The following is a 24,985-nucleotide window of genomic DNA, read 5'->3' on the forward strand; positions in this document are numbered from 1 at the left end:
CCCATTGTGCATAATTTTGAACACGCATCCTGTATCACACCTTAACCAGACTGATGTGAACGGGGGAAAATGCCCCAGCAGTCATGTAATACTGCCTGTCCCAATTCACATTTACTTGATCTGAACAAAATAGCTACTTCATTTGCTTCAGATATGAGAGATGTAAAAGTCTGCTAAATAATGAGATTGCGATAAAAATGCTATAGTTAGCAGTAAACTGTTAGACAGGAAATTGCAGATGGTCTCATAGAGCACTTCTCATTCTACTCTTATGTTATGCTGTCTCTTTCAGCAAGAGATGGTCAGTTGTTTTAATCTCTTGTGCTTTTCTTCCCCATTTTAAAGCATTTGATTTGTCTTTAATCCATTACTTTATCAAAGTAACAAAGTTTCCATCAATGAGTTTATAACATCAACGAAACTGACTTCATGTTAAAACTGTTAATGTTATAGTCATATTGTCTGTTGTTGCCCAAATGAGGATGGGTTCCCTTTTGAGTCTGGTTCCTCTTGAGGTTTCTTCATGTCGTCTGAGGGAGTTTTTCCTTGCCACTGTCGCCACAGGCTTGCTCACTGGGGATAGATTAGGGATAAAATTAGCTCATGTTTTAAGTCGTTCAAATTCTGTAAAGCTGCTTTGCAACAATGTTTGTTGTTAAAAGTGCTATACAAATAAACTTGACATGACTACTTAAGATTTTTTTTATATATATATATCTCATCTCATCTCATTATCTCTAGCCGCTTTATCCTTCTACAGGGTCGCAGGCAAGCTGGAGCCTATCCCAGCTGACTACGGGCGAAAGGCGGGGTACACCCTGGACAAGTCGCCAGGTCATCACAGGGCTGACACATAGACACAGACAACCATTCACACTCACATTCACACCTACGGTCAATTTAGAGTCACCAGTTAACCTAACCTGCATGTCTTTGGACTGTGGGGGAAACCGGAGCACCCGGAGGAAACCCACGCGGACACGGGGAGAACATGCAAACTCCACACAGAAAGGCCCTCGCCGACCCCGGGGCTCGAACCCAGGACCTTCTTGCTGTGAGGCGACAGCGCTAACCACTACACCACCGTGCCGCCCATATATATATATATATATATATATATATATATATATATATATTTAAGTGTCTGTATAGCCTTAATGATGCTACAAGTGCTTCAAAAAACATAACCACTCACTCATACCCCTTTTCCACCAAATCAGTTCCAGGGCTGGTTCACAACTCGTTCTACTTGCAAACCAGCTGAGAACCAGTTTGCTTTTCCATAGCTCGTGGTGCTAAGGGGAGCCATGTCATTACATTGCTGTATACGTCAGTTACGTCGCTGCGTTTGCATAAACCTTGGCGCGAACATCGAAGCAACAACAACACGGAGAAGAAGAAGCAGCAACAACAACAATAATGGATGACTTCGCGTTTGTACAGCTGCTGCTTCTTGTCACTTAAAAATGGCGACCTTTCGCGGTCTTGCTATTGTTGTTGGTTTAACAACTCCCCCCGCCACCTGCTGACGTAAGCGGTTCTTTCCTCTGGCCCAGCAAAGAGCTGGTGCTAGCCTGGAACCGGTTTTTCTGGCTCAGAGCCAGTTCTTTGTCAGTGGAAACAAAAAAACCCGGTTCCAAACTAAGCACTGGCCCCGAACCAGCCCTGGAACTGCTTTGGTGGAAAAGGGGCATCAAACTCCCAGGATCTGTTAGTGGGAAAGAGATTCATCATTTCTGTAGTTTCTGAATAATATACAGATATTGCAATATTTGCCAAAACTCATCCTTATTCCATGACCTCATTGTTCAGTCTCATACATCACTAATTAGCTGGTGCTTATTTGAAACCAAGCATGTGTGTGGGGAAAAATTAATTAATTATTTATATTATTTGGTTTGCAGGTGGACCAGCGTGTGTTTAAAGACCTGATGAATGAGAAGCTGCCGAGACTTCATGCTCATTTTGAACAGTATAAAGTGGACTTCTCTCTCATCACCTTCAACTGGTTCCTGGTGGTGTTTGTGGACAGTGTGGTCAGTGACATCCTCTTCAAGATATGGGATGCTTTTCTCTATGAGGGACCCAAGGTAAGAATGACTACCTGAACAACCGTGTTTTGACGTGGAGCATGTCTAATTATAGCACTGCCAAAGTAACAAGATATTTTTCTGTTGATTACCATCAGTCCAGTCAGGTTTCTTCCAGTAGTTCTTACCTCCTTCTGACCTTCCTGCAAATCATACTATACACACACTGTACTGAAAATGCTTTAGCTGTGTAAATTGCTACTGGTGTAAACATGTTACAGTGATAACTCTGTTGCTGCTCTGAGCATGTTAGTAACATTATCATTCATGACAGCGATCAAATGCGCAGAAGAACATGGTATTGTTGACCACAAGTAAATATAAAGGTGTGAGAGAGAGAGTGCACGAAGATGTGAAGTTTATCTTCAAGTGGTGAATGTATACATCACAAGTGAGCAGAGTGAAGAAAAGATATAAACTTCATATCTTCATGCCACTGTGTAATGTTCTTTATATTATATGGACACGTTCACACAAAAAAAGTATGCAAGTTAATTCAAAGAATTTTAATTTTGAACCGGTTCACCGTTTTGACAACACGCGTCCAGTCAGCAGGAAAACACTGGGAGTGATGTCATCAGAATTAAATATCGAAGGAAACATGTCACTCAGATCTGCAATGTACTTCAACTTCATCTCTTATTATTCACCAATATTCACTGAGCCTGAAGCGGATAACTGTTTTAGTATAAAGCAGTGGCGGCTGGTAGTCTTTCAAACAGGGGAGGCTGGTCGGTTACGATATTTCCAGATTTTAACAGAAAAAACACATCAATTTTGCCCATACTCTTGCCTCTGATCTGGCTGATTGTTGGCAGGGTCACAAACTGTGAAATAACAGGTTCTTTTGGCCCATTAGCCTACTGTCCAATATACATGATGGTGGTGTTGGGGGGGTATATTTTAACATTTTATATTTTAAAATTGTGGCATGTTGTTTAAAAATTGATCATTATTGAAAGCAGCTCTTTGTCAGGAACCTCAGCAGTAACAGCAGAGTGTTCTGGAATAGGCACAAGCACTGACCTTGGGGAGCCAAACATAGAGCTGGGTGCCACACATTTCATTCAATGACACTTTCCCTATATTTTACTTATTTTGACTGAGAAATGTTTTATTGACAATTTTGATAACCCTTCACTTTTAATCCAGGTCTGTAGTGTGAAATGTTCTCAGCTGTGTTTTTGTTTAAAAATGTTTTCCAAATTGTAGCTGTGTTTAATTCATATCCAGAAAAATATATATTCCAATATAATATACTCAGTATAAACATTTTAAATAGATTCTATATTTTTGGTCCATCCATGACATATTACTAAAGTAGCCTATTTACTGTTGTTGATGTGGGTCACTTGCTGTTAGCCAATTCACTTTCTCGTACCAGGAGAGCTGAAAGGAACGAGTATTATTCCCCACCTTTTTCACCAAGTCAGTTTGAGGCGTTGGTCTACCCTGCTCTTTAATTTTAATTTTTTTCCTCAAAAGAAAGACTGGCAAATGGCTTCGCCAAAATTAAATCAGCAATGCTTGGCATCCGTGCGCAGCTTTCTTGCTAGCTGACTAGCCCCCTCAAGTTCAGTCACTCAAATAAACGAAATTTCTGAAACTAAGATAGCAAACTTGACAACACTATACTGTATTTACACTTTATTTACAATGAAAATATATACAAACTAAAAAAGCTGGTAGAACCCGTATGTAATGAATGAAATCGAAATGTAAGCTGATCTCTTACAATACACCACAGCACTTGCGAATCCACATGGGACTGAACTGAAATTCACCGCTGCCTGTCTATATTTGAAACGAGCTGTCAATCAAAGAAAATATCCGGCCGCTTTCACCAATCACCAGTCTCCTCGCGGAAAGCTTTGCCATGTCCCTCCCATGTGAGGCTGGGAGTCCATGGGCGGGCATTTTCGCAGTATTTGTCCAGTAATCATCTTGCATTTTGATATTGAAAAGCGCATAGCTCCCAAATGCCATTGAAGTCCACTGAGGCTGGGCTGCATCGCACTGTCACGAGGGGGAAAAACTCACGCACACATTAGGCAAACTGGGGAAAGTTATAACGGAATGATTTCGCACTGTAGTTGGGTTGAGCACGTATATTTCTGATTCTGGATCTGAAATAGCAATGTTATAAGGTCGGCTATAACATAAGCCTAGCGCAATTCATCCTATACGATGTTCGTCATTTTTAGAGGAGGCTGAGCCTCCCTCGTTGTCTTAGAGCAATCGCCCGTGTTATAAATACACAGGTGATTATTTAAAAAAAATCATATTAAAAATCTATTTCAATCTTCAAAAGCAGCATGCAAATGTAATAACGGTGCGGCGCATATTTGTCACTTATCTATATTGATTTGTATAAAGTACTTTTTGTTTTGAAATTAATAAAATAAATCGCAAGTCCACTTTAACTTTGAATAGTTTTAGACCAAACTACGTAGCATCTTTCTTTAGTGCTTTTAAGAACAGCATTTTTTTTATACCCCCGCTCTGAAAGAGGAGGGGTATACTGGTTTCCCTCTGTTCATCTGCATCTCCGTCCGTCCAAAACACCCTTTTTCTCCGCAAAAACAAATCATAGCCACTTGGTACCAAACTTCAGCTTGGGGTTCTATACCATGTATGCCATTTTGAGGTCTGTCGCACATCGACTTCCTGTTTACTGACTGAATTTATTTACGAAATATATAGGGTGGATTTTGACGCTATTTCAAGAAGCAAAATGCTATTTCAAAATGACAATGCTATTTGAAATCCCTGGGGAGAGACACTGCTCTTTACTTGTTTCAGGGTTAATTATTTGTTGAAGTCAGCATTCATAATAAGTGTCCTATTCCTTTGATTGCTTGCATTCTGATATAAGCAAGAGCGGGGGGATACGCAAGTGAGCAGTAGCTCACAGCTGATCTTGCCTTTTTCATAATTTGTAATTATAACACTTACAGTAACGAATCGATTGGCCGCCATTTTGTGGAGTTGCTCGAGGTGATTATCGAGAAATAGTCTGAGTTTCTCGACCAATCAGCGCATACGATTTTCCTATAATCACCTGCATATTTATACTAAGTAGAGGATATTACACGGTTGTGTGAAGATGGAAGTTTATCTTCCAGTGGTGAACATATTTACAAGTGAGCGACGCGAATGAGTGAAAATATTTTCAACACAAGAAAATAAAATTTTATATTTTTGTGCCACTGTGTAATGTTCTTTGTTATAGAGACACATCCACAAAAAAGTGTTAATCAAAATAATTTTAATTTTGAACTGGTTCACCATTTTGACAACTCGAGTCCAGTCAGCATGAAAACACTGGGAGTGACGTCATCGGAGTGAAATATCGGAAAATATGTCACTCAGATCCGCGATGTATTACGTATGAAAAATGTGAGTTTTAACACGAAAAGATAAACTTCATATCTTCAAGCCAACGTGTGATTTCTTGTGTAACATGGTGCACTGCAGTAAACACATTATATTTTATGGAAGATTGTCCTGATTGGCAATAAATGTACCAGAATATAGGCTTAGATAACCTGATTTATGTTTTTATGTTTTTATGTCTTGATCTGTTTTTCAAGGCCACGTGGCTGTTTCACTGTAAGCAATCTCAACTCCCACTATCTCTAAAACGATTAAAAATAAAAGCTGTCTCCACATAATTTTATCAAATTGCATTCGTCACATTTAGCAAAAAATAAAATGCTGCAAATTCACACTGCAGTAAGTAATGAATAATAATAGTTTGTGTAAACTAGTTTGCACAGTTGATTTGTCATTTCACCAAGTTTTTTGCAGGGCCATATATTAGTGGTACGCAGTTAACTGTTCGAGGCACCAGTATTTGAATACTCACCATTCAGGTATTCATTCTGCCCTGTGCTCATATAAAGTAAGCAAAAAAGTATTAAATGTATTGCTATTGTGGTGTGCACCAGGACTTAAAAAGCCTTGGGAGTGTGTGTTTTTTTTTTTTTATTATTATTATGCAGGCGAGAGTGGACAAAAGGGAGATCTCATTTCCAATAATGTTGAGTACAGCGGCTTTAAGGGCGTATTCACACCTACGTTGTTTGGTCCGGACCAAACGAACCAAATTTCCCTTGGTCCGGACCTTTTGGGTTGGTCTGAATACAAACCACCGAACTCTGGTCCGGACCAAACAAGCGGACCGAGACTGAGCTGCAAGGTCGGACTCGGTCCGGACCAAAGGAACCCTGGTGCGGATCTTTTGGAGGTGTGAAAGCAGACCGGACCTAATCCGACAGTTTTCCTTTTTTGTACCTCGGGAGCTTCCATCGTTTGTCGAGCATTATGGGAAACAGAGTCTTGACACTCCACCGCAAAGTGCAAACACTGTTTCGGTTGTCAAGGGAACCTTACAACAGTCGTTCAGTCATTCAGACCAGTGGTAGGCTAGACTACAGAGTACAAAAAATGAGTAGGGGGCAAACGTGGGCCGAGGAAGAAACGCGTACCCTTGTGGATATATGGGCAGATGTCCACATATCTGAGCTTTTGGAGAGAACACACAAAAATGCCAACGTGTTTGCTGTATTCAGTGAGAAAATGAAGGAGAAGGGGTTCACGCGCTCCCCAGAACAGCGCTTTGTGCGCGTGTCGTCTCTGACCAATAGCTGAACGACCTCAGGGCGTGTGGCTTTGTTGACAGATTTTGGTCCGCTTACTAAAATGTACAGTGTGAAAGCGAACTGCACCAAAATGAAAAAATAAAAAAAACATTTGGTTCGGACCAAAGCAAGTGAACTATCGAACTATCCTGGTCTGAATACACCCTAAAAGTTGTAAACTACAGTGGACACTATTCAGGATTTTAGATTATACCTATTTTATACCAGATACAACACGAGGCACATTTCATGCGCTCTGCATTGTGTTTCCTTTTATGAATGAATTTATTTTATTTCGAACATGTAAAAAAAAAAGTAACTATTTGTACATACAAAAGAAAGAAAACGAAAACGTGACAAAAAAAATAATAAATAAAATACATAAAGAGCTAAGACATTACAATACACCGCACATTGTTCGAAAAAGGAGTGGGAAGAAGTACAATACTTTTTTTAATTTCCCACCCCTTTTTAACTATCCCGAAATCCAAACTTCATTAATACACCTATAAAAATATATACCATATATACACTTCCTGAATATCTATATAAATATATAATTACAAAAATAAATATATACTACATACCATATATATACACACTTCATAAATATCTATATAAATATTTAATTACAAAAATGTATACTACATACCATATATACACTTCATAAATATCTATATAAATATATAATTACAAAAAGATATATATATATATATATACTTTTATACCAGCCACTTCTCTTGCATGCAGGATTCATGTACATTTCATTCACTATTAACGGATGCCAGGTGTTCACTGCTCCAGTAGGGCTTAAATATTGACATTCGCTGATGACCTTCAGCTTTCAAGCTTGTCCTATGTTTTTTTTTTTTTTTTTTTTTTTTATTAGCTCTGTTCATTATTTCTCTTTTATATCTGTCAAACATATACCGTCGACAGAAGAGACGCATAATTGCCATGGAAAAATGATCCTGGATTGTAACAGATTAAAGATACACCTCCCCCCCAACATTAATCAAATGTTCGTTCATGAACTTTTGCACATATTTAAGTATTAAAATTAGGCATATCCGTACCACTTTAAAATATCTTTTGCAAGAGAGACCTGACCAAGAAGGCAGCTGAAATACAGAGAGTGACTCATATAAAACATGTAACTGACCAAAATGAACCCATGTCAGTTGGCTCATGTCACAGATGATCATAGTGCTGATGAAACTACCTAGACTGTTTCCAAATAAACCGCACACAGTCACTATAAGCAAAATGGGTTCATCTAAGACATGCTGATAAGTAAGCCGATAGCAAAAGGTTTCAATAGCATGTATACAGATTGTGTTATTATGCCATAGCAAAAATAGAGTAGTACAGTGGCCCTAACAAGGACAAAGCGTTCTTCTGAAGTTAATCCATGATGATAGTTCAGAAGCAGTTAACATAGACAGTGCTGTGGTCATCTTATTCACGATATGCTTATACGGGGGGATTTCTGTGAAACGGCTTTGTGACCATTTGTTATAAACGCTATAAAAATGAACTGAGTTGTTTTGATGGCACTGCAAAAGCAATTCAATGAATCTTTACCCCCATATGTGTGACACATGACTATTTTCTCAAGTGTTGCGCTACCAGGTCAGTGATCAAATCTTTTTCAATTCCTGTTCTCTTTTGGGGATTTGTGTTTTCTGTGTTATCTGCATTAAGTGAAATGCATCTCAGTGTGGTTCAGGTGTTGGATTTCACTAGAATTCCACTGTGTTGTTTCAGATGTAGTGGTATGTTCTGGGTTATGAATGCTTCCTTTTTCTCTCCTCACTTTCCTCTTTTCACCTTCCTGGTACAGTATAATCTCGGTCTTATTTCTGTGAGACTCTTCAGGACTGCTGTGTACTTTGTAGTAATCTGAATCGAGGAGAGGGTTCATGTTCTGCTTAACGGTTGAAGATGTTGCTTTGTGATTGAACATAAAGAGAACATGCAAAAAGTAACTCGAGGTCAGGATCAAATTGGATATGCTGGTTGTGCAAATAATGTGTCCAATAAACTTATGACAACTAAAAGACAAAAAAAGGGAAAAAAAGGATATCCAAGAGTTCACTGAGGATGTTTGTTCCCCCCCCCCCCCCAAAAAAGTTTGATTTTTATCAGGGTATGTATGTGGAGGATTCTAAAAAAAACAAATGAGCGAGCCACATCTAACTAACTTTATTTACTTTTACAGATCATTTTTCGCTTCGCCCTTGCCCTCTTCAAGTGCAAAGAGGATGAGTTTTTGAAGTTGCAGGACACCATGGCCATCTTTAAGTATCTTCGATACTTCACACGGACAATTCTAGATGCAAGGTGAAGTGTGGGGTTGTGTGTTTGTGTTTGTCTGTCTAACTAAAACGAATAATTAGCTCATTCATGGGGCGGCATGGTGGTGTATTAGTTAGCGCTGTCGCCTCACAGCAAGAAGGTCCGGGTTTGAACCCCGTGGCCGACGAGGGCCTTTCTGTGCAGAGTTTGCATGTTCTCCCCGTGTCCGTGTGGGTTTCCTCCGGGTGCTCTGGTTTCCCCCACAGTCCAAAGACATGCAGGTTAGGTTAACTGGTGACTCTAACGCTGCGTTCACACTGCAAGGCTTAATGCTCAATTCCGATTTTTTTGTGAAATCCAATTTTTTTGTGAGGTCGTTCACATTAACAAATATATGCGACTTGTATGTGATCCTCAGTATGAACGAAAAGCGACCTAAAAGTGTTCCGCATGCACATTGCAGGATACGACGACGTCACACGCAGTGAGCATGGCCAGTGTTTACGGAAGTAAAACCGCCCGGTTGCGGTATAACCCATCCAATCTAGCTTGAATAGCTGTATCCCCCCAAATGGAAATCAGCTCCCTAACCTCTGCGTCCTTCCATTGAGAAGATTCAGAACCTTCACAGCCCGAAGCGTCCCTTGCATTGATGTCATGCGCAGGGGCGCAGATACGTTTTTTGAACTGGGTGGGACAAAAAACTGGGGGGGACAAAGCTGCCAGCAAACCAACCCCAACCCCGATATGCCTGTCAAACTTGTTGTGGGTTACCATAGCAACCAAGCTCGAGCTCGCAACCTGTGCAGTCTGCGCAGCTCAACCAACCGAATATCAGTCTTTGTTTTATGTGAGTTGTTGCAACTATGTATACACTGCCGTGCACCTCAATAAACCGAATGGTAATTAGTCTTTTGATTTTTCCGTGAGGTTTGCCTTATGCAAAGAAAGACAGCATAGATGTTTTTTCCTCCCTATAAGTGGGGGGGGACCGAACGAGGTGAATTTAAATCTGGGTAGGACGAGTCCCACCCTCTATCTGCGCCCGTGATTATGCGCCATGTTGTTTTAACTTTTTTGAGAGACCCGCCGCCTACTTCAGCGCAGAATAGTGACGTTTGTGGCTTGTTGATGACGTGTAAGTCGGATGAATGCGACCTGGCGGTTCAGACTGAAGTCGCATATGAAAAGAGCGGATAGGAATCGGAATTAGGACCACATATCCAAACGGCCTGGGTCGGATTTGAAAAAATTGGATCTGTGTCGTTCATATTGTCAATAAAAGATCAGATACAGGTCACATATGGGCGAAAAGATCGGATTTGAGTCACTTCAGCCTGCAGTGTGAACGTAGCCTAAATTGACCGTAGGTGTGAATGTGAGTGTGAATGGTTGTCTGTGTCTATGTGTCAGCCCTGTGATAACCTGGCGACTTGTCCAGGGTGTACCCTGCCTTTCGCCCGTAGTCAGCTGGGATAGGCTCCAGCTTGCCTGCGACCCTGTAGAACAGGATAAAGCGGCTACAGATAATGAGATGAGCTCATTCATAAACCACTGATATTTATAAGATTTTAAATATCTTTCTGTTTTGCAGAAAGCTGATGAACATGGCTTTTGTGGACATAAACCCCTTCCCCTTAAGGCAAATCAAAAACCGTCGCACCTTTCATCTCGAGAAGGTTCGACTGGAGCTCACGGAGCTGGAAGCCATTCGTCAGACATTCTTACGTGAGAGAGAGACCTCCCAAGATGGACGCACGCTTATCAGTGATGATGAAGAGGACAACTGAATCCCTGCCAGTCAGCAACAACATGCACATCTGTGCGAGACAATGATGTATCTTGGGCCCCCCCCCCCCCAGTGAAATAGTAGTCTCTTCACTTGATTGCATTGCGGTCCACATGAAGCAGCCATTTAAGTTTAGCAGTATCTTTCCATCCTTTTCAAGAGTTGTTAGTGCTGGTTGATGTTTTGATATCATGTTTGTTGTTTTTTTGTTTTGTTTTTTTTTACTTACAGATCGCCATGAACAAGCCACATGTTGATAAGTGAGTTAGTATTTACTGGGCAAAGGTTTAACTTCAGAGAAGTTTTACTTTCATACATCACACTGGACATGCAGTTCAGATACACCAGTGTTATCGCGATCAAATCTTTATAGTTCACACTTGCGTTTATTGATTCAGTGTTGATTGTCACTTGTTTACTTCTTTATATAATTGCTCATATTTAGCACTGTGTATTATTTTCTGTTTTTCATGTTCTTTCATTCATTCATCGCCAGTAACTTTTATCCTGGTCAGTGTTGTTGTGGATTCAGATCCTATCCTGGGAACATGGGGCATGACACGGGAATATACCCTGGATAGACTGTATCACAGGCCAACACACACAGTAGCCAGGTAACATGTTTTTCGGAGCTGGAGATCTTGGGAAAAACCCACAGGAACACGGGGAGAACATGCAAACAGATATTAACCTAACCTCACAATTGAACCTCAGACTCCAGATCTGTAAGGTGTCACCATGCCATCCATTACTCTTATTGTGCTTGTGAAATTCAATATTTCGGATGTTGATTGTCGTAAATTTTGTTGGTACGTCTATTGCTGTTTTCATTTCCTTATGAAGCACTTCATCACTTTAAATTTTGGACATTCAACTAGTTCAGGGAAGCTGAAGATGCTATAGGCTGAACCGAAAAGTAGCGAGTTCTCTCCTGTGTGGGTATGAAGTATCTGCAGAAACTCAGTGAAAATTCCTGTCTACAGTCATGTGATGACACTTAGCTGCTGGAAAACAATCTTTAGACAATGCATATCATTTAGTCTGTCAGAGCCATGCTGCTTATTTTCTGCTTGAGTGACATTTCGTTGTTAGCAATTAGATGGATTTGGACCAGTTTGAATCTTCAGCTGTTTGTGTTGTGTATTGTTCAACTGCCTAGTGGAGCTTTAGTTCAGGACTATTTTTTGATAATTGGCAGTTGTGGCCTTGAATTATAATTCAGCATTGTGAATTCAGTTCGATAAACTTGCAAATAATTTCCCATAAACTTAGGAACATGACCAACAAGCCTGCATTTTGGTACCGACTATGTGATGCAGTTTACCACCTTCTTCCACAGGGAGCAGCATTTAGTCTTTTTTTGTTGTTGTTAATAATAATCTTTCACTATGTGCAGCATTGGTGCACATTCCCTTCCTCATGCACAGTGCCTGTTTTTAGTGTTTCGTTAAATTTAAAAATGAATTTACATGTTAAGGGCTTATGTGATGAGGGACAATTAATGTTAGCTTATTGCCCTTTTATAATGCTGGCTTTAATTTTAATGTTATATTCTCTCTCTCTCTCTCTCTCTCTCTCTCTCTCTCTCTCTCTCTCTCTCTCTCTCCCCCCCCCCCCCTTTTTATTTTTTTAAATTGATTTTATTTCCATGTGTGACATGATTTTATCAGGAATATTTTATCTTTATGTACCAGTGTTTTTCCACAGGTTCTCTTACAGTTTGGATTTTTAATACCAGAACCTGATCAGTACTTAACTCTGTGTATTTGATTTCCTGTTGTTCAGGTTTATAAAAAAAAAAAGAAGAAAAAAGAGAATTCAATCAATTGACTCTTAATTCAAAGCTGTGAATTTTCTCATTGAGAGCTGGTCTCTCAGAATGCCATTTATGTTTTTGGTTTTTTGTAGGATTTTGATCAGACCTAAAATTTCTGTAGCGTACTTATAAAGAAGTGATTTCATCACCGATATCCGTATTCCCTACATTACAAAGGTTTCACTTTTCATTAAGGACCTTTTCTGTGCATTGCCCATAATATTTGGCCAAAAGTATAACATTCCTTCTTGTTCTCATCTTTTTATGTATTTTCTATATCAATTACATGTAGGCCTTGATTTTAAGCAAATATATTTTGGTATTATCTAGCCCAACTTTTTCCACTGCTTTCATTGAATAAGCTAGCATGTCTTATTTCCATTGTTATGGCTCAGCAATGCATTGTACTGCTATGACTGTTTATTACATTGCACTGCCACACATACATTTAGAAATCCATGTAATGAATTTAGATGAATAATTTCATAATGTAATCGTTTTTTGTTCTGCTCAAGTGGCCTGATCAATAAATTTCATCACCATAAAGTATTGGTGTTTCAGAGTGGAGTGTGTGTTATATGTGCAGGCATGTTCACTTTTGCTGGTCAAGATTTGTATAACGGAAGAAGACTGTAGAAGGTCTGTCTAAAAAGGAAATTGAAAATAGGATAACATTACAGCAAGACAATACAGAAGGCTCACCTCAAGTTCCTTCCTGTTATTTTTTACCCTCACCATCATGTCCTTGCTGCTTATATGTATGTCCAGTCACAGTGTTCTGTAAATGACCTACAGCTCTGGGGATAAAATTTAAGAGACCACTGCAAAATTCAGTTTCTCTGGTTTTACTATTTATAGGTATGTGTTTGAGGAACATGAACACTTTTTTTGTTTTATTCCATAAACTACTGACATTTCCCCCAAATTCCACATAAAATATTGTCACTTAGAGCATTTAATTGCAGAAAATGTCAGCTGGTCAAAATAACAAAGATGAAGTGTTTTCAGACTTTGAATAATACATAGAAATCAAGATCATATTCAATTCTAAACACAATACTAATGTTTGAACATGAGATGAGTTCGGAAATCAATTTGGTAGAATACTCCGGACATTTAAATCGCAGCTTTCATGTGTCTTCGCATGCTCTTCACCAGTCTTTTATGTTGCTCTTGGGTGACTTTATGCCACTCCTGGTGCAAAAATTCAATCAGCTCCACTTTGTTTGATGGCTTGTGATCATCCATCTTCCTCTTGATTACATTCCAGAGGTTTTCAGTGGGGTTCAGGTCTGGAGATTGGGTTGGCCATGGCTGGGTCTTGATCTTGTGGTCCTCCATCCACACCTTGATTGACCTGGCTGTATGGCATGGAGCATTGTCCTGCTGGAAAACCCAATCCTCAGAGTTAGGGAACATTGTCAGAGCAGAAGGAAGCAAGTTTTCTTCCAGGATAACCTTGTGGCTTGATTCATATGTCCTTCACAAACAAAAATCTGCCCCATTCCAGCCTTGCTGAAGCACCCCAGATCTTCAACGATCCACCACTAAATTTCACAATGTGTGCAAAACACTGTGGCTTGTAGGCCTCTCCAGGTCTCCATCTAACCATTAGACAACCAGGTGATGGGAAAAGCTGAAAAATTGACTCATCATAGAAGGTGACCTTACTCCAGTCCTCTCCAGTCCAATCCTTACGGTCTTTAGCAAACCTCATCCTGGATCTTCTTTGCTTCTCATTGATGAAGGGCTTTTTTTTCTAGCTCTGCATGACTTCAACCCCACCCGGACAAGCCTGTTTCGAACCGTCCTTACTGTGCACTTAACCCCAGCTGCCATTTGCCATTCTTTTTGTAGGTCACTTGATGTTATCCTACGGTTGTTGAGGGACATTCCAAAGAGTTGACGATCATCCTGGTCAGTGGAGAGTCGTTTTCACCCTCTGCCAGTCTGTAACTTTATTGTCCCCAGTGTCTGCTGCTTGACTTTGTTCTTAAGAACTGCTGTCTTTGAAATTTTGAGGATGGAAGTAACCTGATGCTTACTGGATCCCTCTGCCAGTAAAGCCAGAATTTAACTCTTCTTTTTGTCACACAAAACACTTCTTTTTGACACTTTTGGCATGAGGAATAGATATTTTTGTATGCCAATTGGTGTCCTATAAGGATTGGAACTACTAGTTCACATATTGTGACCAAGCGCGCGCACACATTAAATACGAGTTTCTTTTTTTCCCCCAAAAATTAAATTTCTTTTTTAATAGTAAACTTATAAATGCCATCATAAAATTCTTTATGTAAAAGTAAGTTTTTAGTATTAATTTCTAATTGTTTGTTTATTTCTCATTTTTTGAACAATTTTATCATGAAAGTTTGGATATTTGATACAATCTAGAAACAGGTGTTTGACATTTTCTTTTACACCATAAGTTGCACATTGATTGGAGGTTTTTTTTTTTAAAGAAACTGTGTATCATTTAAGTAGACATTTTCCAAATCCTAAATCTTGTAATTATCCTTTGTTTGTTTCTGTCAGAATATGTGGTATGTGTTGTAATATTTGGTTCAGGTTGGTAGAAGAATCTACCAGTTTGGGAATTTTCCCATCTGTCTTGCCATATTGTAAAAATAACATCTTTAATATGTTTTGTGATATCAGAAGTGGTAAAAGGGTAATGAATGTCATAATAGGTTTTATTTACTGATCTTTTGGCCAATTTATCAGCCATTTCATTTCCGTTAATACCCACATGAGCTGGAATCCAATAAAAAATAAAACCACCACCACCTTACTACCCATAAGATAAAGCTGGTACATAAGATATCGGAAATCTAATAATTCTATGTCATTATCTTCCTTTTGAATTTTTTGTAAGACAGACAAGGAATCAGAAAATATCACACTTTGAAAGGGAGGTTTATCAATAAGAAGTTCCAAAGCCTTTGTAATTGCTAGTAACTCAGCTCTAAAAATAGTACCATTTGAGATTTTATAATCTATTTGAATGTTTAGACTTGGAATTACAATGCCAGATGCACAATAATAATAAAAAAAACCCTCTTTTTTTTTGAACCATCAGTAAATATACACTACCGTTCAAAAGTTTGGGGTCACCCAGACAATTTTGTGTTTTCCATGAAAAGTCACACTTTTATTTACCACCATAAGTTGTAAAATGAATAGAAAATATAGTCAAGACATTTTTCTGGCCATTTTGAGCATTTAATCGACCCCACAAATGTGATGCTCCAGAAACTCAATCTGCTCAAAGGAAGGTCAGTTTTATAGCTTCTCTAAAGAGCTCAACTGTTTTCAGCTGTGCTAACATGATTGTACAAGGGTTTTCTAATCATCCATTAGCCTTCTGAGGCAATGAGCAAACACATTGTACCATTAGAACACTGGAGTGAGAGTTGCTGGAAATGGGCCTCTATACACCTATGGAGATATTGCACCAAAAACCACACATTTGCAGCTAGAATAGTCATTTACCACATTAGCAATGTATAGAGTGGATTTCTGATTAAAGTGATCTTCATTGAAAAGAACAGTGCTTTTCTTTCAAAAATAAGGACATTTCAAAGTGACCCCAAACTTTTGAACGGTAGTGTATGTAAGTGTTGATTGTACTTGAGTTGAATGTGTTCTAATGCAGAGAATAGTGATGACCACATATATAAAATCACTGCTAAGTAAAATGAGATGTGCTTGTGCTGGAATTCCAGACACTGGAATGAAATGTCTGCCATACATAGAATTTTTTTAAGAAAAAATAAAAACATTGAAGTTGAGGGCGGCACGGTGGTGTAGTGGTTAGCGCTGTCGCCTCACAGCAAGAAGGTCCTGGGTTCGAGCCCCGGGGCCGGCGAGGGCCTTTCTGTGCGGAGTTTGCATGTTCTCCCCGTGTCCGCGTGGGTTTCCTCCGGGTGCTCCGGTTTCCCCCACAGTCCAAAGACATGCAGGTTAGGTTAACTGGTGACTCTAAATTGACCGTAGGTGTGAATGTGAGTGTGAATGGTTGTCTGTGTCTATGTGTCAGCCCTGTGATGACCTGGCGACTTGTCCAGGGTGTACCCCGCCTTTCGCCCGTAGTCAGCTGGGATAGGCTCCAGCTTGCCTGCGACCCTGTAGAAGGATAAAGCGGCTAGAGATGATGAGATGAAAAACATTGAAGTTGTATCTTAATTTTTTTTTTCTCCAAGAGCTGTATTTCGGTATTATAACTAGAAAAGCACTCGGAGAGCGCAGACCTCCGCCAAGAATCCTTAAAAAAAAATCCGGGATCCAGAAGGTGATCCGGATCAACGCTAAACTTTAATGGATTGTTACTTGTGCCCAGTCACACCTCTGGAAAAATTTTCAGAGCAATCCGTTCATAACTTTTTCCGTAATGTTACTAACAAACAAACAAACAAACCAACGCTACATAACCTCCTTGGCGGAGGTAATAATCCTCAGTTTTTATCATCACGCCAGTGCCTTCTCCTGCAGGGGGCAGTATTTTCTGTTGCTTAGTTAAATACAGTCCAGACAAACTCTTAATTAAAAGTTGAGTTTATTGGAAATGTCTTGATATTGCGTTACTTTTCAACAAACCAAACAGCCAATAATAATAATAACAACAACAACAACAAAACTTGTGACTTTATCTAGAGTAAACTGTTATATTTCTAAATAAATTAAAACGTGAATGTAGCTACCTCACAATACTACAGTGGTATGCTGTAGGTATAAATACAAGGCAGTATAATGTATTACAGCTGGGTTCTTATCTCAGTGACTGACCTCAGTATTATAGTACAGAATAGAACTCGCTATTTACAGCCTGCGCATGCGCAAAGCGCGCCATGCAAAGATACACGCGCGTGCACTCAAGTGAAGTCGGTTACTTTCCTGTATGAAGAAGCGCGAGCGCTGCAGAGACGCGTTAAATCTCCAGGCCGGGCCGGAGGGAGTGAGGGAGCAGCCGCCGCCGCCGCCGGGAAAAACGGCACACACGGAATAAAGGTAAGAAAACTGTCTTGAGAACATGCGGAGATGTCTTTTCTAAAAGTTTGAGTTCTTTTGAACTTTTTTTTTTTTCTGTGTGAGGACATGACGTTATTTTCACTAAAGGTTACCTGCTAATGAGGAAAACAGGCTAATCATAGCATCTTAATATCCCTGTGTTTGTTTTGCTCGGTTGAAATGCCACATTTCCTGTCTGCCTCAAAACTAAACACCTTATTCCTGGTTAATAGTGTAACACCAACCTGTATAAGAACTCATCATCAGGATCACAGTGTGTCATTTTAGAATAATTTATTTCCTTGCACACTCAAAATAAAAGGGAAAAAAGCTCCAGAGCTTATTGAATATTAAAAAGGTTACTGATGTTACCCCAGTATTCAGCATGTGGACACTGTAGGCTTTAGAATACAGACAATGTGGTGGCTGAAGGTTGAACAAATATTTATATAAAGCAGTTAATTCTTTTCTTTCCAAAAACTTAACTTATTTTCAAAATTTGGATTTCCTTTTACAGTGTATGTATGTATGTGTGTATACAGTGTGTGTGTGTGTGTGTGTGTGTATATATATATATATATATATATATATATATATATATACTGTATATGCGTGCACACATATTTTTTTTTATATATATATATATATATATATATATACACACACACACACATACATATATGCGTGCGCACACACACACACACACATATATAAGCTAATCAATTTATATTGAGTGGCGGCACGGTGGTGTAGTGGTTAGCGCTGTCGCCTCACAGCAAGAAGGTCCTGGGTTCGAGCCCCGTGGCCGGCGAGGGCCTTTCTGTGTGGAGTTTGCATGTTCTCCCCGTGTCCGCGTGGGTTTCCTCCGGGTGCTCCGGTTTCCCCCACAGTCCAAAGACATGCAGGTTAGGTTAACTGGTGGCTCTAAATTGACCGTAGGTGTGAATGTGAGCATGAATGGTTGTCTGTGTCTATGTGTCAGCCCTGTGATGACCTGGCGACTTGTCCAGGGTGTACCCCGCCTTTCACCCGTAGTCAGCTGGGATAGGCTCCAGCTTGCCTGCGACCCTGTAGAAGGATAAAGCGGCTACAGATAATGAGATGAGATGAATTTATATTGACTAAAGACGAGGGGTGGGATTAAATAAGTTTTTACTTCAGCCCACTCCTTTTCAGACATGTAAACTCAAAACTGCTTAGTGCATCCTTGTTTGTATTTTTGTTTTGTTTTGATTTATTATCATTACCTATATTATTTATGGTTTATTTTCTAATTTAGTGGCTTTTTACATGTTCTTGTTGCAAATGCTGTTTTGCTTTTCTTGTTTTCTGCTTATTTATTCATTGTTTGTTTACATGTTCGAAATAAACCATCATCATCATCATCATCATCAAAATTTCTTAAATTATATTAATTCACCATAGCCACTTCAAGAGTCCTGATTCTTATTTCTTCTTACTGCCCCACCCTGGGGGAAAATAAATACATTAATAATAATTATGATGACACTCTCTTGAGAAAAATTACCCATCTTGTTTTGTGTGATTTTTTTTTTCCTTTAATTTTACCATTTAATGTGAACCTATGACCTACGTTTGTAAAATGAAAGCAATGGGATTTCCTTAAGTAATATGATCTGTGAGGTTCCACCTCTGATGTAATGGAATGCAAGTAACATGTAGGAGCATGTGCTTGTTATAGGAGTATGCTGTATTTGCTTATTACCCATTTCAGAAATGCATCAATACAGGCATGAACGTGTGTGTGTGTGTTTTTTCTTTTAAACAGCATCTCTGTTCTTGCACTGACGGCAAGGAACTCATTGGAGCTGCAGGCCTGTTTATGTGCTCAACTTTTATGAAAAAGTAATTGTCATCAATGAGGACACTGAGCATGGCTGTGTTCAAGCAACAGAAAGTGGAGGATTTTTATGAAATTGGAGAGGAGCTTGGAAGGTGAGCAATATTAGAAATAATTGTTTGATTACCCACAACAGCTTTATCACAAGTGAATTGTAAGGTTTACTGTTAAGCGCATCGATCATATTGCATGCGTTACGGTTTATGGTCCTCAGGAGTGTAGTTAAATGATCCGACTAACAGATGTTTGTTGAGGCTGAAGAAGGGAACATCTGCAGTCATAGCTGGAATAAGTTGGGAACTTTGGCAGCACACAGAACTGTTATTAGACATTTTACCCTAGAATGTAGTTTAGCTTTTTTTTGTAACTCTTCCTAGAGCTATTACAAAGCTCCTAAACATTGTCATATCTAGCTTATTAGAAAGTCTTGAAAGACCGGATTTCCCTTTCTCACTTCTGTTACCCAGTTATTTTTGTTCTCTGTTGTAAAGAACACTCCCCCAGAAAACTGCTTCAACAGACAAGGCCAGCTTTCATCACTCAATTTATGGACATCAACTGTGAAAATATTGTTTGTAGCATCTTTTCATCAGGTAGTAATTGTAAATCTATCCAGAAAGGAAATGGGGTTATAGTGTTGAATTGCTTGTCAGCTTTCAGGAAAGGTGTGACCATACACCCAGATGGGTGTCCTTTCTCCCTGGAATGTGAATGAAAAAGCTGTGAAAAGATGGCTGTGGTATGAACTGCACTTAAACCTACTTTAGGACCAGGACTGGCTGCCAACTTTAAATCTGAATCATTAAACATTGTAATAAAGAAAATAGTCTATGCTTTGTACATAGGAGCGACTGCTATTATCAGAGTAAATTGATTGCTACGGAAGAAGTAAGCTGAGGAGCCATGCCCTGCGGCTACCAGGTGGATGTGTGTTATTGTTGTGAATATATAAGAAGAGCTACCATCTGGCTGACTCCAATGCTCTGTCCCTCAATTCACATTTTGGTTTATATGACGCACTCTGGCATAGTGTGAGAGTATGTGAATGGACGCTACAGCAACTCCATTAAGGTGGAGCAGACCTCTGATTTTGAATAAACATCTGCAGTTGGAGATTTAAAACGATTAGGACATAAATCTGCTTTCAGATCAGCACCAGAACCTGCTGGAAAAATGAAAAATTTTTTGCATTTCCAGTGTTCGAGTAGTAGGTGTGATTTATCTTTCAAGTGGGCTGTAACAGTTATCATCACTCTGTGGAATGATCTCTACACCACAGATGGAGAATAGTGTTCAGCAGTATGTGAATTTTAAGCATGCCATAAAATTCTGATCTGTTATGGTCAAACATAGTGGAACAAATTTGTGCACAAGCGCTCGCTTAAAATGAAAGAGGAAATGGCATGCATGTGGCTTCACACAACTGTCTGTGATCTGTGAAGGCTAAGCAGCTGTTTCTTTTTGTGACAGTCTAGCATGCTATAGTCGTGCGTCAGAGAAACATGGGCATGCAGTCATTAGAGCATAGGGGGGAAAAAAACTAGATATGTGAAGTAGTTAGCCATACTATAGACACTTCCAGTCTTTTCATTGTGTTTCACATGGGCACTGGTTACTGAACACGTCACTTCATGCATCATTTAACTGTGCATTGTGGAGAAAAGTGAGACCTTACACATCTCTTCCGTGATGCTGATGGGTGACTGTACACAGGGTTTTAAATAAAGTGGTGGGCTGAACTCTATTGCGGTGGGCTGCAAAACCATCTTTGAGGTTAATTTTGCTTCCATGAAGCGCTGTATTTGCAACAGAAAAGGGCACATCTTTTCATAGTGCAGTTGCTGTCATCCTGTTCGTATACTAGGAGTCTTTTTGTATGAGCAACCCCACATTCAGGGGCTACTTTTAATAGGTACACCTGCTCATTCATGCAGTTATCCAATCAGCCAGTCGTGTATAAGGTCATATAGATACAGGTCAAATGGACACTTCTAACCAGTGATGTGAATGAAGAAAAATGGGGAGAAAATGATCTCAGTGACTGTGACCGCGGGATGGTTGTTGGTGCCAAGCGGGCTGGTTTGAATTTCTGAAACTGCTGAGCTCATAACAGTCTGTAGATTTTACACAGAATGGTGCATTAAACATCAGTTCTGCAGGCAGAAATGCCTTGTTGTTGAGAGAGGTCAGGGGATAGACAGACTGGTTGGTTCAAGCTGACAGGAAAGTGTATCAAATAGCCATTTTTTACAACCACAGTGAGCGGAAAAGCATCTCGGAACACACAATCTTGTTGTTTCCTGACTGTAAAGTGAGAAAAATCATGACGTTTTAAAAAAACAAAACGTGGTTAAGCTGTAGGAGGAAGTGAGATGATATGGAGCAGCATACAGTTCTGGATTTACATACATTCAGACAGACTATCAGGCAAAACATCGTTTTGTTTCTCGTTTTTAGTCCACATTAAACCCAGAGCTGCTGGTTTGCTCAAAGGAAGTTTTGTCACATCTGTGTTTCAAATGTTCTTGCGTTATCAAGCTCTAGGCTTACTGTGGTACAAGTCCAATGTGAATCGATATAAATATGACTTAAGTTATATAAGCTTGCTATTTGTAAAAGTGACTGAAAGATGTTATTACTCTTCATCTCACAAAAATTACTGTACTGCCTGTGTAATTTGCAAATATTTTGTTAGTTTTATGTCTCCGCATGATTTATTTAGTAGATTAGTACAGCACCTTTTTTTTCTTACATGTTTGGGCTTACTGGTTATTCTGGAGACAGGTCCTCCCCGCCGTAAATGTTATGTGAAAAAGCATCATGTTGTGCTGAGATGAAGTACAGTAGGGCCACAGAATGAATAGGGTATGAAGCAGCTGCAGAAAGCAGTGAGTGAAGTGAAGTGAAGTACATTTGCATGGGAGGGATAATGAGCTGCGTGGGATTTTTGACCCCTGCTGAAAAGATTAGTGTTTCAGCGGAGATGACAGCCAAAGTAAAGCGTTCTTCTGAGCATGACTTTCTCAACTTGACATAACGGCACTTTGTTATTTTTGCTTTATAATTGCAAAGGAGGAAGTTGTCATCATTCCTGCAGAGTTTTGTGCAGGTTGTCATACGGTATATGTACAGTGGGCTTTAAAGAAGTCTGAGACCACACTGAAAATTTGGGATTTTTTTTCTTTTTAATTTAAAGTTGAAAATAAATTGAAGGGGGTGGCACAGTGGTGTCATGGTTAGCGCTGTCGCTTCACAGCAAGAAGGTTCTGGGTTCAAGCCCAATGACTGACCAGGGCCTTTCTGTGTGGAGTGTGCATGTTCTCCCCGTGTCCGCGTGGGTTTCCTCCGGGTGCTCCGGTTTCCCCCACAGTCCAAAGACATGCAGGTTAGGTTAACTGGTGACTCTAAATTGACCGTAGGTGTGAATGTGAGTGTGAATGGTTGTCTGTGTCTATGTGTCAGCCCTGTGATGACCTGGCGACTTGTCCAGGGTGTACCCCGCCTTTCGCCCGTAGTCAGCTGGGATAGGCTCCAGCTTGCCTGCGACCCTGCACAGGATAAGCGGTTACGGATAATGGATGGATGGAATACACTGAAGGTTTTAGAATTTTGAAACATTTTAAAACAAAGGAAGTAAGTGTTCAATATTCTGCACTATTTCTAGGTCCCTATTTAAATGTAAGCAAATGTGTGATATTAACCACGTTAACTGCGTTGTACAAAAGGTCAGATTTTCCTCATTCCTAATCTCTTCTATTAAAGCGTGTGTTCAGACGATACTTTGGATTTGATCGAAAATGGATCAGAAGGTTTTACACAAACTTGTGGCTTCCATGCCAGCTCGAGAGCGCACGGTCATTAAAGCGAAAAAGGGACGTACCAAACACTAAGCAACTCTAAAATTCATGTAAATATTTCAAAGATTTACTTTTCACTTAAGTTATTGTTAATAATATAATTTGTTGTCAGATTAAAAAATCGTAGTATTAAATTAGAAAAGAATGTAAAATGGAAGTATTTTGACTAGTTCAGGCAGGCTGTGGGGTTAAAGTTAAATGTTATATGTAAATATTAGGATGGCAGCATTCACTCAAGCACACGGCCTTGACATAGTTAACAAACAGCAGCTGTTGGGAGTAGAAAGTCTAGTGAGACTGAGCGCTGCAGGCGGGTTTAGAGCAAAGTCCGCTGGCATGCTTGATATGGAAAGACTCTTTCGCCAGCCTCCCTCTGAACATTACCTCCAACAAAATACTTCTGTTGGTATTGGTGTCCTCCTGGAGTTGTGGAGGTGTTGATGTCAGTGTCATCGAAATGTTCAAAACTGAGTTTTAAACTCGGAGGATTTTACGAGGTATTGAGGGTGTGTTCTGTGACCTTTTGAAGCATTTCTCAGAAAAGCCTGCAAATACTTCTTTTATATAAATATATATTTTTATTGCGCTCTTGTGACTGTTTCTGTTAAGACTTCACACAAATCAGATCACTCCATTTCCCCCCTGTGTTGTTGCTCTAAGCCAGGTCATCTAGCAGAATGTTTGACATGGGTCTCTGGGGTCGTTGTGCTCTAGATAAAACAGATGCATGGAACATTTGAGATGGTCAGTGACTTAGACCCCTTTTCCCAAGACTCAATTAAAGAAGGCCAGCCCTAAGGCTTTACATTCCAGCCCACCATGTTTTGGTTAGTTGGTGCGTGCGTGCGTGTGTGTTCTCTCTCTGGAGTAAATTGACCAGGAACAGCCTCACCTATATTTTCATATGGAGACCTCTGAATAATTGTTGCTCTAATCTGAATGTGACTGTATTTGTTCACAGGGATTTAATAATGAACATAAGGAGTCTCATACAATGGGGTGTGCTGTTCTAGGAATATAATCAGTGACCGGGTGGGTGTACCACAGCACTTTGTCAATGACTCAGATTTGTATTTAATTCTTGAATGACGCAATGTTTTTTAAAATCTGTGTACAGTTATGGTTAATGTTGTAGAAAATCAGTGAAATGTGATGGTTCCTGTTATCACTTATGTTATCGCAGATAAAGGGTGCATCTGTGTCTGTTTGATGAGGCAGTATTGGCATGTTGATAATCTAATTCTGCATCACTGAATATATGTGATTTTTATTCATTTTAAATCTACATCACACAACCTGGAGCCATGACAGTCACTTTTGCCATCTACATGAGCACATGTTCCAATGTTGCACATACAGGACATGTATGTTATACAGTAAATGTGTATACAGTGGAATTATGCCACACTTGCTATTTGCATGACATGGTATTTAGTCGCGTCGCCATGGAGAAACCTTTTGAGATATTAAAAATGAGCACTGTCACCTCACAGCAAAAAGGTTCCGAGTTCAAGCCTTGTAGCTCACTGAGGCCTTTCCATATGGAGTTTGTGTGTTCTCCCTGTGCTTGGTTTCCTCCCACAGTCCAAGGACATGAGGATTTAGGTCAGCTGGCTACTTCAAG

The 24,985-nt window shown here is 39.7% G+C and overlaps 2 protein-coding genes across 2 annotated transcripts in view; both read left to right on the plus strand.

Annotated features, from left to right (window-relative positions):
* Positions 1–13,171, plus strand: part of tbc1d2b (TBC1 domain family, member 2B) — a 47,216-nt gene extending 34,045 nt beyond the window's left edge. Inside the window, exons 11-13 of the mRNA XM_060914887.1 lie at positions 1,905–2,090; positions 8,955–9,076; positions 10,626–13,171. Coding sequence (XP_060770870.1) covers positions 1,905–2,090; positions 8,955–9,076; positions 10,626–10,821 — 504 coding nt within the window. The 3' untranslated portion in view covers positions 10,822–13,171. The remainder of the gene's footprint in view (positions 1–1,904; positions 2,091–8,954; positions 9,077–10,625) is intronic.
* Positions 13,172–17,512: 4,341 nt separating this feature from the next.
* The window catches only part of dapk2b (death-associated protein kinase 2b), a 32,560-nt gene continuing 25,087 nt past the window's right edge, over positions 17,513–24,985 (plus strand). Inside the window, exons 1-2 of the mRNA XM_060914888.1 lie at positions 17,513–17,643; positions 19,433–19,599. Of these exons, the coding sequence (XP_060770871.1) occupies positions 19,523–19,599 (77 nt within the window). The 5' untranslated portion in view covers positions 17,513–17,643; positions 19,433–19,522. The remainder of the gene's footprint in view (positions 17,644–19,432; positions 19,600–24,985) is intronic.

The sequence above is a fragment of the Neoarius graeffei genome, chromosome 2, assembly GCF_027579695.1.
Source record: "Neoarius graeffei isolate fNeoGra1 chromosome 2, fNeoGra1.pri, whole genome shotgun sequence".
NCBI lineage: Eukaryota > Metazoa > Chordata > Actinopteri > Siluriformes > Ariidae > Neoarius > Neoarius graeffei.